This window comes from Lampetra planeri, unplaced genomic scaffold, assembly GCF_965212315.1.
Source record: "Lampetra planeri unplaced genomic scaffold, kcLamPlan1.2.h2 scaffold_1293, whole genome shotgun sequence".
Taxonomy (NCBI): domain Eukaryota; kingdom Metazoa; phylum Chordata; class Hyperoartia; order Petromyzontiformes; family Petromyzontidae; genus Lampetra; species Lampetra planeri.
In genome coordinates, this window is record NW_027614010.1 from 12,165 (window position 1) to 30,428 (window position 18,264).

General features: G+C 44.6%; 2 protein-coding genes across 2 annotated transcripts; one reads left to right on the forward strand and one right to left on the reverse strand.

Annotated features, from left to right (window-relative positions):
• Positions 1-1,201: 1,201 nt before the first annotated feature.
• Positions 1,202-3,793, reverse strand: TMEM230 (transmembrane protein 230). Its single transcript, XM_078622078.1, has 3 exons — positions 3,713-3,793; positions 3,373-3,495; positions 1,202-1,342 (listed from the first exon to the last, which is right to left on the reverse strand). The coding sequence occupies exons 1-3, from the start codon at positions 3,791-3,793 to the stop codon at positions 1,202-1,204; spliced, it is 345 nt and encodes a 114-aa protein (XP_078478204.1).
• Positions 3,794-13,854: 10,061 nt separating this feature from the next.
• Positions 13,855-17,717, forward strand: LOC144739081 (alpha-1A adrenergic receptor-like; the record flags this gene model as incomplete). The annotated part of the gene is made up of 3 exons (XM_078622079.1): positions 13,855-14,752; positions 17,102-17,467; positions 17,570-17,717. Coding segments are annotated over exons 1-3 (1,412 nt in total), but the record flags the coding sequence as incomplete, so codon positions are not given.
• Between the last annotated feature and the right edge of the window lie 547 nt (positions 17,718-18,264).

Sequence of the window (18,264 nt, forward strand, 5' to 3'; positions counted from 1 at the left end):
TGTCTGTGAAGAGTTCTGGTGATACAGTTTACAAAACATTGGACAAAAATATGAAACATAAATTATAATAAATGATATGTTAGATTACTGGAGAGACTCGAAAATACAGAAATAGGCTTTAAAAAGGGAAATTCAGTTGTTTAGAATTGTATTTACAAAACCACAACATGCAAAGTCACTTTTCATTTTTGAGTTACAGTACGGCTAAGTTAAGAGTTGGTTCAGGTTCAAGTTAAGATATGAATATTAGGATGAATACCGGTTGTCGGGTTAAGGGTGAATGTGCTGGAATGAGCCTCCAGGAGATGGATGCAAATCGGTTTAATGTCTGTGAAGCAGTTTAGTGAGGACGTCAACTCCAAGTACTCGTCTCTCCACTTGGACAGAAAAGCAACGTTCCAGAGCGCCGAGGATGAATGTTCAATGTTTGTGTGACTGAAACCAGCCTGAACGGCGTCTCGGAGAGGGTTCGGACTCATTCAGGAATCAAACACAGACTTGGAAAGACTTGGAACCTTCTTGGCACTTGGGAAAACACTGGGGAACTGGGGGGCTTTTAAAAAAAAAAAGATCATTAAAAAAACATGAGAATGCAGTGAGCAAGATCACAGAACCAGTGTGTGTCTCAATAACCACTGAGCCAAACTGAAGATTCTAGTTCAGAGTTCTTTAATCAAGTGAATCTGTGTAAAAATACAGTTTCTTTCATATTTATAATCAGATGCAAAGGAATATACATGAATTCTCCATAGTGAGAATATTGCACATCTGTAAAATACACAGCAACTTGACAATTTGGATATAAAATATCATCTAGATGACAACTGACACAAATTAAATATTGACGAAACGCTATGAGTGCAAAGAGCAGACAGATCCTCAGTCCCACACAGGCTGCAGCATTCAGCTCATTCACAGCACATGGAATGGATCTCTGCATCTGCTCTCACGTCCTTATTTTATGCTACAGCACAATGACACTGTTGGGTTGCAAACGAGCAGCTAGCTGACTTCCTCCACTCCAGGCTGCCTTTAAGCTTTTGTAGGGAGAAGAGCAGACAGAATACTGAAAAATCAGCTAAAGCCCAACGCAGCCGATCTGCAACACGCTTTTGAAGCTAAATACGTTTCAGAAAGTCAGAAAACAGCAGGCAACAGTCTCCAGATACAGTCTGACAAAAAAAAGCTGCCAACGAGCAGATCAGTCACCGAAATCTGGGATGTCATCGTACGAGTAACCCCGATAGCCCTTTGCGGCGTAGTACGCAATTCTCAAATGGTAAAAGCCAGGAAGGAAGACAAGAAGTCCTATGATGATGACAGGAATGGTGCGATCCGGATGCTGAAAACACAGACAAGAACAGAACACGTCCTTTTGAAGAAGAACTGACGTTTAAAATTCCACCAGCGTCGGTCGTGGATAGACAGATACTTTCTTTGATCTCCCAAGAGAAATTCCCACAGTGAATCACGTCACCATGAATCATGTGAGGTGATGGTAAATAAAGAGTTAAATGGACTATCTGTTGTGAATTATTCCGACATTCATCTCCACATGTTGGGAAATGCTTTACAGGAGGCACTCAGATGTGACTGACATCTCACAGACGTGGCAGCAAACGCCCCTCAGAGGCCCCAGCAGCTGCTCACGTGCACTGTTCCCCCACCAGATGGCAGTCTTGTGCTCCGGGTTACTGGGCTTTATCTCCATTGCCTCTGAAGACACAATACTTTGGCTTTTCTGAGCTTTCGGCTGAATTTTTAAGTCGTCATCAGCAGCAGCAGCAGATTGTTCCGTTGCCATGTGAGATGGCTCAGGTTTGGAGAAAAGATGATGAAGACCAGGGGATGCAGATGAAAATGAAGAACCTGAGTTCCTGACTGTCGGAACTGATCAAAAATCAAAAGCTTTATTTTTTGTTTGTTTTGTTGTCTAGTCACATGAATACAGGCCTAATTCAGGGTTTGCAAGGCGCGCACACACACATACACCTACATATTAAACCCTCTGATCTGCTACAACTCGTCATGCAGCCTCACATTCCACCGTTCTGCTTTGTGTTTTCATTTCTGGTTATTAACGACGATATTTTCACTCGTGTGGGCTGACTGGGAAATAGCTCAAATACTTTGATGCTGCCTTCATGTCAGATCAGATTTTCTGTGAATTAAAAATGTTGAAAATAAATACGCTCCTGCTGATAATTACACATGATTTCTGTGCGGACTCCATTGTTCCCACACAGTTCCCCCAGCAGGGGACTGGCATTAAGTTGGCGTTCACAGGTATTAAATATCAAGATTATACATTGGTATATTTTAACATTCATGGCCAGAGAAAATAGGAACACAGCGGAAACCTGGCAGGAGGGCACTGAGAGGGTTTAATTACATCTATTTGAAGAGACGATTAACAGCAACATGAGTGGTTTAATCACGACTTGATTTCTGATTTGGATCCGAGACACTTCAGGCTGAAATAAAAAGATGTTTATCGTATCAAACAAAACTGTTTTTAGAACACAAGATGAAAACAAACACTTAAAATATGAGTGGGAGGGCAGAAGAGTTTTAGTTTTCGGTCTGAAGAACGGCATAAAGAACACAGACTCAGGTCTTCTGATCCTTTTGTTTGAAGTATTTCAACAACAACTAAACACAATCGATCCGAGAACTCGTCTAATACGCTCCACTTTCTCATCACAGACGCTCACTATTGTAGAGAGTGATGGAGATGAAGTTATTTGAGGGAATGTGATGGAGATAGAAGCTGCTACTCGTGTGCCCCCTGCTGCACGCAGAATCACTCGTCCAATGCGCAGCGTGAAATTAGATCATGGTGGTAATTATTCTGGACTTGTCGTTATTCAACCAACAGGAGTTTGTGCAGAGTAAATTAATGCAACAGTTTGCTCCTTGACTGTATTTCTGACAAAGATGCTGTTTAGGTGTTTCCTGGACCATCAAATCACATGTTCATAAAAACTGTACCCTCTCCACCACCACCCCACTCCACTCCACCCCGCCACTGCTGCCTGTGGTGTTTCAAGAGATTATAACCTCATGAAAACAAGAACACAATACTTTTTCTAGTTTAGATACGAGGGCAAAGCAGGCAGGAGCCTCTCTTCCAAACAAGAATGACATTCGGAACAGACCGAGGGGAGGCGGCTCAAAAACACAAATGTTTTTGTCTCAGGAGAATTGTACTCTGGGAAGGAGCCAGACAGGGTATTTACTGTCAGCTATAAACAGCTCAAACATTTGTGAGGATGTGACAGGATTCACAATAAATGTTTGGCAACAGAACATCAAACTGTACTTTAGTTTATATGCTGGGAATCAACAATAAACTTTTGTGACCTAACTCACCTCGACCTTGATGGTTCCTGCCAGGAGGAGCGCACCGAAGACAATCAGCAACGAGCCGACCAAAAACAGGAACACTGCCAGTGCAATCGCCTTGTATGGAACCTTTGGAGGACTTTTCTTGAACTGCAGAGTGTTAAATTAAAAGACAAAGCACATTTTGCGTGTACAGCCCACGCAGGCGCAATGTGGAACACAGCCAGCGGGGGGCAGCGATGAGAACATTTCAAAGGTCTGAAAAATCTTCTGTGCTTCAATGTTAAGGGAGCAGGAGGTTAACTGATTGTGGTTGGCTCAATCATGACCCACCTCTGCATGATCGCACATCGTTACAAACTATTACCTGTAAATCTATGTAGCCGTCATCATCAGCCGCCAGCCGGGAGTACTTGACCTTGTTGTTGGAAACTCCAGCAAGCAACATGTTGCCCCCTCACTGCCTTCATTGTGGGCTAATTGACAGAAACACACACACACACAAAGATGACATGCATTTTACATTACCCTTTTCTGTAAAGACCAGACAGGAGCTCTCATACATTTTGAGCAATACCATCACAATAAAAGGCATTCTTTTTCTTCTTCAATAATTACTGACAGTGTCTGAAAAGCATGGGCTGACTTTTCTTTTACACTCCAAACTATTGAACTGACATTTTCACTTCTTTTACAATGTTAAGACATTTTACTGTTATTCATTTTTACCTATTCATTCAAAGGAACAAACGACAATAGACCTAGAGAGAGAGAACACACTTAACTAAAGGTTCTCTAAGGGCCTCGAACCACAACATGATCATTCAAAGCATTTATCCTTATTTCCGTGTTTCTGGTGGAGGTGAAGTTCTCCCAAACGTCAGCATAGTTGATACATACCTTAAAACCAAAATCTACCCATTTACCCACTCATCTGCAAATAAGTCTCCATTGTCTAAACAGCACTACACAAGAATACATAGTAAGTACTTATTAATAACACAATAATACGTTGTCGTAAAGTAAGCTACGCGTATCGTATGAAAATCGAACAATTGTTGAAAGGTATTTCAATATGATATTTTTCTGCTGAAGTTAACTTCCAGCTAACAGTCGCAGCTAACGGACGCTAGCTGTTAGCCGCTAGCGTATTAGCTTCGGACAACTGAGGCGAACTACACTGAGCTGCAGAGTGGGAATGGTTAGCCTCCGACGGCGTGTCGTCGTCTGGTCTCACCTTTCAGCCGAGGTAGAACACTGATAACGCTCCAATATTCAGTGTCACGTCTACAGGTTCATGTTTTCATCGTCCAACGTCAACTTCCGTATTTACCAAACTTGGGCATGCGCAATACGAATGGGACGCTGCGTGTGACGTCAGGATGTAGATTACGTTTCTCAAATTACTTTGAACCATATTCACTGATGATTCGTCGAATCACGCTGGGATGCAGATTAAGATTTTTAGTATATATATTTTTTTCAACCAACATTTAATAGGACAACAAAATAATATGACAACAAAAAGCTAGTTCGTCAAATCAAATTCAAAATGTTATAAAATCGAATCTCATACATGGCAAGTATAAAACTGATATTTAGGTGTGAATAGTGAGCAGTAATAAAAAAAGAATGTATTTGCCTACATTCCACAAACAAATAAGATTAAATAAAATCAGCAGAAATATAATACAGGGTAAGGGTGTTGAAAAAAGTGCAAGACAAACTACTTAAAAAAACACATGCTGCAATAAGCAGTGTCAGAAATTCACAAAAGAACAATACATATTTGAACAGTTCATTCTTTACATTGTGAAAACGAGCACAGACCTCAGATGCTCCTTGCGTTCTTGTACTTTAGTCATTTTAGCCCACAAATATCTGCAGAAGATTTGAACACATGAATGTACCTGAGGAAACACTCGTTCACCCAGTGCTCAGCACCACATTTTCATTACATCTCAAAGCTGTGTTTCTCTGTGAATGTTCCAATGCACTTACAGGAAACTCCATTTCATCTTCAGTAATCACATTCTGTTTGCTTTACTGACCTCACAATCTGGAAAGTAGTGAAAAAATATATAGACATATACACACACACACAAGCATACAATGTGCTTTCTCGAGATAAACATCCACAAAGTGGATTTCCTGTCAGAGCACCCATTGACATAAGTGTCCTCCTGATTTTGAAGTGTGACACTTGAACATCTAGCGAGTGTTCATCCATAATGAAAAGGCCTTTAACAATTCTGAAAGCTCTTTTTGCCACACTGCTCTCACACTTTCAGACAACTAATCTAGACGATCCTGTCCTTTTCAAGCGCCAACCTTCAGTTTTCACTTCACAGCACCCGTCAGCCCTCTGACATTATGTTCTACTATTCAAAGGAACTGTACATATTGAATTCAATGTGGAAATAAAACCTACATGTTTTTCTTTAAATCTCATATACTTATATTTATATTTCACCACAGCTCAGCTCACCACTCAGAATGAAATGAAAACAATATGGTCAAGTTGTACAAATGTAAAATACTTTTTTTTTACCTTTTAGCCGCATTTCTTGGTTCTGTACACAAATAAAGGCTCGTCAGCTCGTCCGCAACAGGCACACTTTTAAAATCCCAGAGCAAACTTGAAGTGCCCTGTCTCTACTCACCACAGCTCTGGAGGGAAACTTACCAACGACTTCAGTTCTACTTATTGGGTTGTACCATATTTTACTGTCTAGTTGTCATATGTACGTGTATGTTGTTACATTTTCTGTTTGCTCACACAGTGCTGCGCTCTGTCTCGAAAGAAACAAACATATCTATGATGCTCATTTCTCCGTCTCTAACCAGAGAGACTCTGTAGGAGCCAAAAAGCATTTGCAACATGTCACTGTGCTCTTTAAAGGTGATGCTCATTTCGAGCAGTAGATCAGTGGTACATGAGCGGTACATGTAAAAGGTTTACCCAATCAGCCAAAATAAAATAAAATAAAATAAAATAAAATAAAATAAAATAAAATAAAATAAAATAAAATAAAATAAAATAAAATAAAATAAAATAAAATAAAATAAAATAAAATAAAATAAAATAAAATGTCCTTTATTGTCTTTATACAATGCAATTATATAATGAGATTGGGGAGCTTCTCCTTTTCCAGTGCAAATAGTAAAAATCTTTAATCTAAACAAGTAAACGTAATAAATTACACAGTACAAAATTGAAAATATGTATGAAATGAGAAAATATATGAATTGGAATTGAAATGAGGATAAACAGGCATAAACAGGAAATGTACAAGGGTATTGGACTTTGATTTTGCATCTGTGTATTTTTCCGTCCTCGTGCCCCAACTGTTGACATATCCATCCTGTTCTCTGTCAACCCCTGCGGCTTTATGAGTTAATGAAAAAACCTGGTCATTTCAAATTCCATTTGCCCATCTGTAAGTAAGTGCACGTAGTGATTAATTGCCACACACACACACACGCCCGCACACACACACACACCACAAGTCCCCTCAGTACCACAGACACTGACCCTACATATGTCTTTGCAGAGTGCAACCCAGCGTAGCAAATCTAATCAGCATTGACATTTCTTTGAAGAGCCTGCATCACTGCGTCCTCACGGAGTGAAAGCAGAGAACGGTGCATTTGTAAGTGCTCTCTGTAAAGGTGATGGATGGTGTCGGGGCTGCAAGACAACAAGCTGATATGACATCACATCAGGTCGCAGAACTATCCCTGCTGCTCAGTATGCAGGGAAATAAGCACATTATCCATGTTTTCAGCAACACTGAGACTGCGTCCGTTCAGGCAACAAGAGTCCAAAACAACGGACAGACACACAACGCAGACACTTCTTGTGGGTCAAAGGTCAGCAAACACTCACAGGCAGAAAGTATTCAATCCCCAAAAAGGTAACGCAGTCTTAGATCTCACCATTTGTTTTTGTGTGACACAGCGCGGCTCATGTGTCACACGTCAATGTGAAGTTAAATTCCCAGAGGAGACGAATAATGCAGACGTCGACTGAACATTCGGTAGAATTAAGGAGATAAATGTAACAAAAAATATCTTACCGTACTTTTCAGGTTTTACACCGCTCACAATGCTGAAGTCTGTCTTGTAACCTCATTTATAATCCTGTGTATAAAACAAAGCACAGAGTTGGGTAAATAGTTTGTACATGTAAAGCCTGTTCCTCATTAATGAAGTACTGCTGGAAGCTGGCGTACATCCACTGGATGAACAATTAGGCAAACTAATCTCACCAGGGCAGGCTTTCACCTCCCCGAGAATAATTTAGCATGTAACCAAGTGAAACTGATAACAACAAAATGTATTTCACTCTGAGAGTGTGTTTGCGTTCCACGGGTAATGAAAAGGGAGAGTGGTTTCTCCTAAAATGTAATCAGTTTAATGTCTGAAGTCGAGTTATGGGAGGGAGCTGGGAGAGCAGCAATAGTTCTGGATGCTCTGGATCCTCTGCTGCAGGGAAATCCACCCGTTGAAGTGAAAATGTGTATTTTTGATTGGACTGAGTAAGAGGAGCATCGCACGAGCACCAACAGTTATGCAAATGTGTCGTCATCTTCGGCGCGACGTTTTAAGACGGATGCCCCCCCCCACCCCCCCCAGCACCCATCGGTGTCAAAGACGACCAGGGTAAATCATGGACAAGCAGCACCTCATCCGAATCTCTCACTACAGGGCGACATCGAGCAAAGCACCCACCGGGGGGATTCTCAGTGACGGAGAAGACGTTCGTCCTGATCCGACGCAACAACTGATGTGGCGTTATTCTATCATTATAATAAAAAGCACATAGCAAATAGACTTCTTTCCCCCCTAAATGTATACAACATAACATAACAAACGTGTAAAGAGTTTCAGCAATCTGCAAGTTAATTGATAAAGATTTTAAAAACCTGCCTGCTTCTGAAATGCATGAACCAGTCACACAAGCAGAAGTTATATTTCTGTGTCATATGTTAAAAGGTGCTGTCTACTTGGTGTAAAATTACATCTTAGCAGAATGTATTTTTTCATACATGATGTTTCTAGTTTGGACTAATTGTCCATAAACTCTGTGTATGTGAGTTGAATGCAGTTTGTACCAGCCGCTTGAGATCAGGCAGAGCTGTAGCCCCATTCAATTTGTTCTTTCATTGTTGAATAAACCACTTGAAGAGGTCAGAGGCAGAGAGTCACTGAGATGAAAACAATATGAAGACGGCTTCCTGATGGAAACAGAAAGTTGCTGTCTATAAAACCACAGAGAAACATTAATAACTTAGATCAATACAGCCGGTGGCAGCAGACATCTCTGTCACTAGGAGATGAATTCACCAGCTCAGTCCTCAGGACAGACGTGGTAGAAAAAACCAACAACACTGCAGGTGAAGTCGTCACCAGAGCCACCTGGGGTCAGTCACTGAGCTGTCGCTGTCAAGAACTCGGCCAAGGTAATAAGCTGGCGGCGGCGTTTCGCAGACTGTTCATCAGTGATGTTCCAGACTGGAGCAGCACATCCTTCATCTTCTGACAAATCCTCCTACGCACTCACCTAACAAGCCAGACAAGCACAATGCACAACACAAATGTTGGATTTAACCTGACCTCACCTCCATCCAACGTCTGCAGTCAACTACTGATACCGACGGTTACTGACCAGCTGTTATGACTAAAATCAAATAGATGACGTATGTTGTGATGATGTGAAATGGTGACACATAAGTATCTACAAGCCAGAAAAAAATCAAACGTACTTGACTTGACCTACACATCAGGGCGTATAAAAGATTTTGGAGGAGAATTGAAATTTCATCAAACTGAAAACTCACACCAGACACCAGAAACATCTGGAGCTGTTGTCACGTTCTCCTCTATATGTGCTTTTACCACACAAATGCAACTTCAACTACTATGACCACTACTATTACTACCAATAAAAGATATTTAATGTTATTTTTATTTTATGTTTTTTTTTGTTATTTTATTATTGTGTGCAGTTTTGTTTTTAAATCACAGGATTCTATTATTATTTTTATATTCAGACACATTGTGATATGTAAACCTGGCAATAAAAACTGTTTTTTTTACGATGATGATTGATGATAATAATAATCTCCTTGATGGAGGTAAACTGAAATAATCTCCAGTGTTCAACCACATTGTTAAATGTTAATGTTCTTAACCGTCTAATTCTTTTCATCACTGGTGTGTCAGCAGGCATGTATAAGGTGAATGTATAAGGGGAAGGGGGCGGGGCCTTGGGATCAGGTGGGCCGGCCCTTGGCTTTGTCGTCACAGGAGCCTGCAGGATGGCAGGAGAGACAGGAGCACTTGACTCTGCCCTCCGTGCTGTGGTGGACAGGAAAAGGCATCACTGCTACATTGGCCCTTTTTTTTTTTTTTTAAAGAGTGCGGTTCCCTCTGTGTTTGTGTTTGTGTGTGTGTGTGTGTGTGTGTGTGTGTGTGTGTGTGTGTGTGTGTGCGTGCACACGCCCTGAAGAAGGTAAGAGCTTCTCTGATTTAACTTCTCATTTCATCCCACAGCTGACTTCAGGTTGTGACTGACTCCTCGTTCCCATCATGCATCAATCTGATCAGTCGGTCAGTCTGGTTCAGGTGAAGGACATGTTGATGTTTTATGACTGGTGATCAGCACATCATCAACCCGTCCGTTAGTTCATGCACCATAAGTGTTTGTTTCTTATGAACTACTAGAAAAAAACTCAGACAGGATTATAGAAGAGAAGAAACAATTTTTTTTATGTATTCTAAAACTAATTTCACTTTGCAGCTTCATTTCCTTCTAGAATGATTTAAATGATGTTTGATGTGTGATGTTTGGAGAAAATGAAACGCCTCCATCCTCTGAAATGATCCTGCCCTTTAGACGCATGACCTCCTCAGACGGATGGAAGCATGAGACACTTGTCGTCCTTGTTGAAGGGCAGAGTGTGCAGCCAGTGTTGATGAATTATTATGATTACTCTCGTGAAGGAATTGAATTATAACTTGAGGCAGTGATTGGTCCCCTCACAGGGCGCTGCGTTTTAGAAATGGACCTCCAATTCATCATGGTGGTGCAGTGCTCCACGGAGCTGACAGGAGAAGTTACATTCACAGAGAAATGAAATACAACACCGGCAGCAGACACATTACCAGGAGACCGCTGTGTGTGTGTGTGTGGGTATGTTTCATTTCATTGTGTGTCACAAGGACTTGCTCGAGAGTTCAGCGTGACAGAAAACACATACACACACACACACACACACACACGCAAACACACGCTTTATGGTGAGCACAACATGTGAAAGTGTCAAGCCTCTGCATGGAGCCTGGTAATGTTATTGTTGTTGTTGGGCTATTAACATCTGGAATGATGGAATATCACCAACATGTTCAGGCAACATTACACCATTTAATGTGCTCGCTAATATTCACTCTCCTAAATCCCTAATTACCATCGCTTTGCTTTAATTCACTCACTCACATGCAGGCTAATCGGTTCAGAAACTCTGTGTTTGTGTGTGTGTGTGTGTGTGTGGTGGTGGGGGTGGGGGGGATTCAAAACAGTAATCCAGGTGTTCAGTCAACAGTGATATTTGATGAATATGACATATTGGACACAGGAACCCAGCAGATAAAAGCACCATGCATCCTTTCATTTTCACACCCGGTCACTTAAACTCATACATTGTTGTCACATGATCATTTATCTTGCCAGTTCCTGGATTGGTTTGGTATGACTTATCATTTATTATGTTTTTTTTAATCTCTAAGGATATGTGCAGAAAGGGTGAGAAGGCAGCGGAACAGATTGAAATGTCATTATAAACGCATTTTAACCACTTCATCATTTTGTCACTCTGCTGCCATTATCTGTCTGTACTGAGCACGTGCATGAATGAATCATGAAGCGTGGAGGACATGCAGAGCAGGGTTTATGCCTCTGCGACAGGTGATAACTGTCCCTCCGAGGCATTGGCCGTCTGAACGTCCAATCACACCGCTCTGATGATCGTGGCGCCTGGAGGGAGAGTCAGCAGCGACAGACGCCTCGTTCTCATGGGCGCGGAGGGATTCAGTGGTTAAAGGCCTCTGTGACCTCACTAAATGGGGCTTTAATGACACGGATACTTCAAATGCTCGTTATAAAATGTGTCATCCAATTGTCCAAAAAGATAAAATGATGAAGTCCCGGACTTCGTCATCCATCATTCGAATGTTTTTCTGACTATTTGTCTTTGATCCGGATCTGTGTTACAGCTACAGAGATGTCTCGATAGTTCAGTGTGCATGTATGAGCTGTGCGGTGAAACAGACAAACACTGACGGACGTTCCTGTCCATGGGCTCTCGCTCGCTGACGGAGTGTCGGCCTGCCGAAGCCGCAGGCGTGAGGGGGCGAGTGCAGCATGTGGAGTTGTTTACGTTAAACACAGATCTATGACGCTCAGCGAAGAGAAATGTCACGCACGTTTTATGGGAGTCATCCATTTAGGTGTGACACAACCAAACCGTAAACAACCTGGTGGACGTCAGCGCTCCCCCGGACTCGTGAGTGCTTCTTAGTGAATGGCTTCGTGACACAACAGATTTAAGGTCAGTAACGATCAGAAACGTAGGAAAGTCGCGATCAACTCAGCTGTCAGTGATTACAACACATTATCTTTTCAAATAATCAATGGAAATAAGGTGGACTTAGAGGAAACCAATGAATATACATCATCTAAATGGTATTTGGAGGATATCGTCTTCACAGCAGGAGACTGATCGAGTCCATGCTGTCCGTGTCTATAAATGTCGGTGGCGCGCATCAACAAAGCAGATGATAAAGTCTGATTCTTCCTGGAAGTAAAAACCTTGAAGTCAGTTCAGCAGCTTCAAGTATAATTGCGTCTTAGCACGTAGAGACTTCAATCCATGACTGAGCTCCAAACACGGAGCTGCGACATGTCCACCATCTGATCCTACAAACATGTGACGGACACGACTGCTCCTCCACAGGGTTTATCTCAGCAGCATTTTCCTCCGTTTTTTTTTTCCCTCACCAACATTTATCTCAGCCGGTGACATCCCGGCTCTCCAACACGTACACTGAGACTTGAGCACGGAGCAGGACTATCAGCGCCGCAGCATTCCTTTCTGGAATATATTGCCCTGCGCCAGGTTCAATTCTCGGCCTGTCATCTGAGTAAAGAGCCCGGCTAGCAGACACCAGACCATCACAGGCTGCAGCTTCTCCCAACAACAAACCATCTCTCCTTCCATCAATCCTTGTCGCTCCTTCATGTGTTGTGTTGCCATACATCCTCCTCCTCCTCCTCCTCCTCCTCCTCCACACAAACCATCAGCACTGCAGCTTTTCTTTACCTCTGCTGTTGCACATTCTCCTAATGAACAGACATGAATCTTACTGCTTAAATGAAGCTCAGGCAGGAATATGATGGGATTTCTAGAACGCTCCGATGCAAAGCACACGCAAGCTGTAATGGTTTTTGTGTGGGAAGTGTGCGTTTGATCGATTTGTGTGATTTCCTCCGCTGCAGCTGTAATGAAGGGAACGTGGGGGGAATGTGTGTCCTCTGAACACACCTTGGGATCCTGCTGTGTAACGGATGACGCTTCAATGTACTCGATGTGACACGGCGACGCTGTCTAAACGCTGCCAGCGGAAAAGGGAGGTGGCTGCACGGCTGACGCAAAACACAAGAAAGTGACAAATGATAAAAGATTGAATCACTGCGCAGAAAGTTCCGTCCTGAGCCACCCCGGTTGTAGTCACGGTAACGCCGTCAGTATCCCCGGCGCTACATTCCTGCTAGCTAACGTTGGCCTAGCGTAATCACACGACTAGTTGTGTTATCAGAAAACGTCGATCGGTCACCGCAAGGGGATGCGTTGCACTCGGTTCCTCTACAACTTGAAAAGAACTTGAAGAAACAACTAGCTTTAGCATAATTAGCATGCTTGTGAAGGTGGAGAGAAACTGCCCACAGAAAGAGATGACAACCACTGCCCCACCGTGCCACCCTGACAGCAGCATGTTGTTTCTGTATTTCACCCATATGTTCCATGCTTGTTTGGCCGTTTTCGATGTGGATCCACGTTCACTTCTCTAACGTGTGGCCTCTGTTCACCTTTTGTACATTCACACTACTCAATGAGCCGGATAAAGAGTTTAAACACTTCATCTCCTCTCTTCTTGCTCTTTCAGCAGATTTCTGGCCTGAAACTACTTTCAGCATCAGTGAATCCAGCGGCGACTGCCACTTACAGCGTTTGTCAAACTCTGTGGAACTGAATATGACAAAGCCCGGCTGTTTTTCTTTCTGGCTAGGACTCTCTGCCAAGTGATCCTGGCCAACGCCACGTGATCTGCGGGACTCTGGCAGGATGAGGAGCTCGACCCGCAGCATTCGCAGGAGCGGAGAAAGGCAGATGGTTGCAGGTGTCGCCGGTGAGGAGGAGGTCTGTCATGAGTGGGATTGATCAGAACATGAGCGCCGCCACCGCGGCAGAGAACTGTCACAACTGCAGCGCCTCCGACTACCCGAAGGTGGACGTGGCCAAGGCGGTGGTTCTGGGGGCGGTGCTGGTGGTGTTTGTCGTCTTTGGGGTCCTGGGGAACATTCTGGTCATCCTGTCGGTGCTGTGCCACCACCACTGGCGCTCCGTGACACATTACTTCATCGCCAACCTGGCGGCAGCCGACCTGCTGCTCAGCTCAGCCGTGCTGCCCTTCTCCGCCACCTCGGAGGCGCTGGGCAGATGGGTGTTCGGACGGCCCTTCTGCAGCGTGTGGGCGGCGCTGGACGTCCTCTGCTGCACCGCCTCCATCCTCAGCCTGTGTGTGATCTCCATCGACCGGTACCTGGCCGTCAGCTACCCTCTGCGTTACCCGGCCATGGCCACAGGGCGGCGGGGGCTGACTGCGGTGGCGGCGCTCTGGGGGCTCTCGGCAGCCATATCCGTGGGCCCTCTGTTCGGCTGGAAGGAGCCGGACCCTGAAGACGAGTCGGTGTGTCGAATCACAGAGGAACCCGGGTACGCCCTGTTCTCAGCTCTCGGATCCTTCTACATACCTCTGGCCGTCATCCTGGCCATGTACTGCCGTGTGTACAACGTGGCAAAGAGAGAGACCCAAGCCCTCCGGAGGAGCAGCAAGGGAGAAGCCGTGGAGACGGAGGGGGTGATGCTGCGGGTCCACAGAGGGCACGCAGCTCCGACGGGGAACGAAGAGGAAGACAAGGGCACCGTGAGACCGAAACACACCGGCATCAACCTGCCGAAGCTCTTTAAGCTGTCAAAGGAGGAGAAAGCGGCCAAGACCCTCGGGATCGTCGTCGGGTGCTTCATCCTGTGCTGGCTCCCCTTTTTCCTGGTTTTACCGATCGGTACGTAGCTCCGGACCACGTGTGATGTCACAGCTTCTCATGATTGATTCTGATACATGACGACGTCGCCTGGCCTGGAAGGTGCAGTGGATCGTGACTAAGTGTGATTTGTAGTTTCATGCTGAACGGACAAGAACGATTGAAATAATCCTAATAATTTCATTTCTAGGCGTCTTTCATGACACTGAGGGTCATGTGCACTGAAAACGGCAACATCAACCATCAACCATCAACCAATCTGTTCAGGCTGTCGCACTGATGAGAGGTCCAACAGATGAGTTTGAGCTGGGGGGGGGGGGGCGAGGCTGTGAACGGCTGACCAACAGCTGCTCTCACTCACTGTTTTCACTTCTGAGAAGACAGAAACACGTGCGCTATAGAAATGACAGCTCGTCTCAGTTGGACTGTTGGGCCAATTCTTGTTTATTTTTATTCGTTTATTGCGTTTTGTTTTTTTTGTTTTTTTTTTACTCTGCTCATAAAATGGTGCCGAAGTTCGATTAGCACCAGGAGGATTAAGAGAACATAAATCATCTCATTCTATCTTTAGGTCATCTCATTCTATCTTTAGGTCGGTCGTGCCAGCAACGTGTCCCCTCGTGTGTGTGTGTGTGTGTGTGTGTGGGGGGGGGGGGGGCGTTGTGTGGTATCAGCCGATCACAGATGGTCACAACGCTGCTGAACAGTGGAAGTCAAACACAAACCGGTGTCGCTGCCAGACTCCTAATTCACCTTCATATCCAGATGTAAACAGAAGGCTGGTTCCAGCTGCAGAGTGGGGGCTGCAGGGATTAACGTGACACAATGACTCTCACTGCATTCTACACACTGATCGGTGATCCAGTTTACTGTGTTGTCATGGAGACGATAATTCCCCAACCAACAACCAGCCATTCACCATGTGAGTGGTCCAACAGTGACGGAACATTCTCCAACAGAATTATCTGAAATGTATTCACATGTTGGTTCAAATCAAGGAACAAGAAACTGTTAAAGTCTAAACAGTTCTGGAAAGGTCAGGGGATGTTTTCCAGGCCTGGAGGAGATTTGGAGAAATAAATGATTTAATCAACAAAAATGGGACAATATTTTATGATGGGACTGAAAATAGGATTCATTGTTAAATGTCGTCCCTGTTGAAGCTTCTACCCCCCCCCCTCCGACATGATCTCAGATTGGATGGATGGATGAAGATGGATGGATGAAATGTTTTATTCTCAGTTTAATCATGAATATTACATGTTCTGGATGATGAATGGCCATGTTCATGTGGTCACTCGGTAATTTACACGATTAAAAGAACACGTACGTGTCGATTTATACGAGAGCTGCTTGTTACAGAACAGAGACAGAAACGTTCCTGTTTTAACAGTAAAGACACTTACTCGTCTTTGTCATCTAGATACGGCCCCTGCTGGTGTTTTGTTCCCCGTCGCTGTGACATCAGAGCTGCGGAGGGATGAAATATCTTTATAAAGGAAGTCGGTGAAGGGCCTTCGTTTTCCCACCGCCCCGCAACTCCAGTTTCTTTAAGGACGTTAAGGAATTCACCAACAAACCCACAGAGTGCTGCAGTGGAGAAGGAACGGCCTCAGTCGCTCCCTCCGATGGAAGCTATTATCGATAACAAGCATGAGACTAATGTTCTGCGAGCTACTTAGCGTCCTGCGTCGCTCTGCCGCAGTCACCGGGGAGTGGTTCTGCATGAAGAGTGAGACGCACCTTCACGGCTCACGGCACAGCGCTCAGTCAAACGCTGGGGCGATGATAGTCTGAGGTTCACACACGGAATGTTGAAACTTGTTGACATGTTTCCTGAATGCCTCATGCGACGGCTGCGTTCCGCTGGCTCGGACGAAGGTGGAACGCTCTGCCGACCTGAACCTACAAACACCAGCACACGGCATCAGGGCACGTGTGACACAGCAGGCGAGTGTGTTACTTGTGTCACGGGTCGACAGCGGCAACGAAACGTCTCTGAGAAGCTGTTGTTCATTTCTAATCATCTGTGAATATATCCGTTCCCCGGTGTTCCCGGTGTTCTTGACCACTTTCTTGTGAGTTTTGTTTGTCTTGTTTTCATTCGACTTCCACCTCTGTTGGTTTGTGTGACGCTGGTTCAGAACAAAGATATTTAACATGTTATCATTTTCTCACCGTTCCATTTCTGCCAAAAATCACTGCTCGGTTCCACAAACTGTCCCTTTCCATGAAACGGCGGGATTTCCAGTGCTACCTGAACACACCGCGGGTTCATCAACCTCCTCCCTGAGCTGTACGCTTCTCTCCCTGACCACCTGTTGTGTCGGTGTCTAACGTCTTGGATGTGTGTGTCCGTGTGTTCTCCAGGATCCGTCTTCCCGTCATGTAAACCCTCTGACACCGTATTCAAGATCACCTTCTGGCTGGGCTACCTCAACAGCTGCATCAACCCCATCATCTACCCGTGCTTCAGCCTGGAGTTCAAGAAAGCCTTTCACAACGTTCTCCGCGGTCGCTGCCTCAGAGCCGGGACTTCGTCTGCCGGCGCAGGGTGCAACGCCTCCGCTGCCCCGGCGCCGGTTTCCTCACGGGGGTGCTGCGGGCCGCTGTGGAGCTCGACGCCGACTGTCAAGGGGGCGGTGCCAGCTCAGAGTTCACAAACACAGAGACGGAGTCTGCTGAAGGCCTGGTGCTTCTCCGCTAGCGGGACTTCAGGAACACAGACGCCCTCCAGTTACAGATCGACAAGGTCTTACGTCTTTCCCTCAGCGTGACCGGAGAGTCTGTGTGATCGGCACGTTCTCGACGTTGCATGTGTGTTCATATTCCTCACAGGGAAACGGGTACGCCTCCAGAGCCACCTGACGATCACCCTCGTAGGCCGAGGGTCAGACTTTGATTTGAACATCGGGATGGGAGAGGTGAACGCAGAAATGTACGGGCGCGAGTCTGGAGGCGTTAGAAAGCATCACGTCATGGTCCGGCAAGGAATCAAAGCGCTAATAGCATTTCACTGACATGTCGTTGGAAAGACAAAGTTATTCGTGATATCAGTGTTTAAAGTACTCACGGCCAAATCGGCATCACACATCTCACACAGAGTGAACGCTGGATTATCGCGTGTGAAATTCAGTTAAAAACTGACGTTAGGTGTGTCAAGTCATGTCTTTGTAAAACAAAACGTGATTAAGAGTTGATCTTTTTTAAAAAAAAAAAAGTTTCAACCACTTTGTAGCATTATTATTGTTGTAATTACATAATTACAATATATGATATATCATAATAATGTTTAATTTTATGCAGAACATCTGCATTTTTTTCTCCTTTGCTGCATTTCAAATCTGCTTTCAGCCCGTTTCCACTGAGGAAACAAAACCACTGAAAATGATGAACTGTGGAGCAGGAAGCGGTGCTGCTTGCTGGACGTGTCCAGACACAATGTGCTGCCATCTGTGTGTGTAGACGCTGTGTTTGTCTGAGTGCGGTGTCTGTGTGTGTGTGTGTCTGTGTGTGTCTGTGTGTGTGTGTAT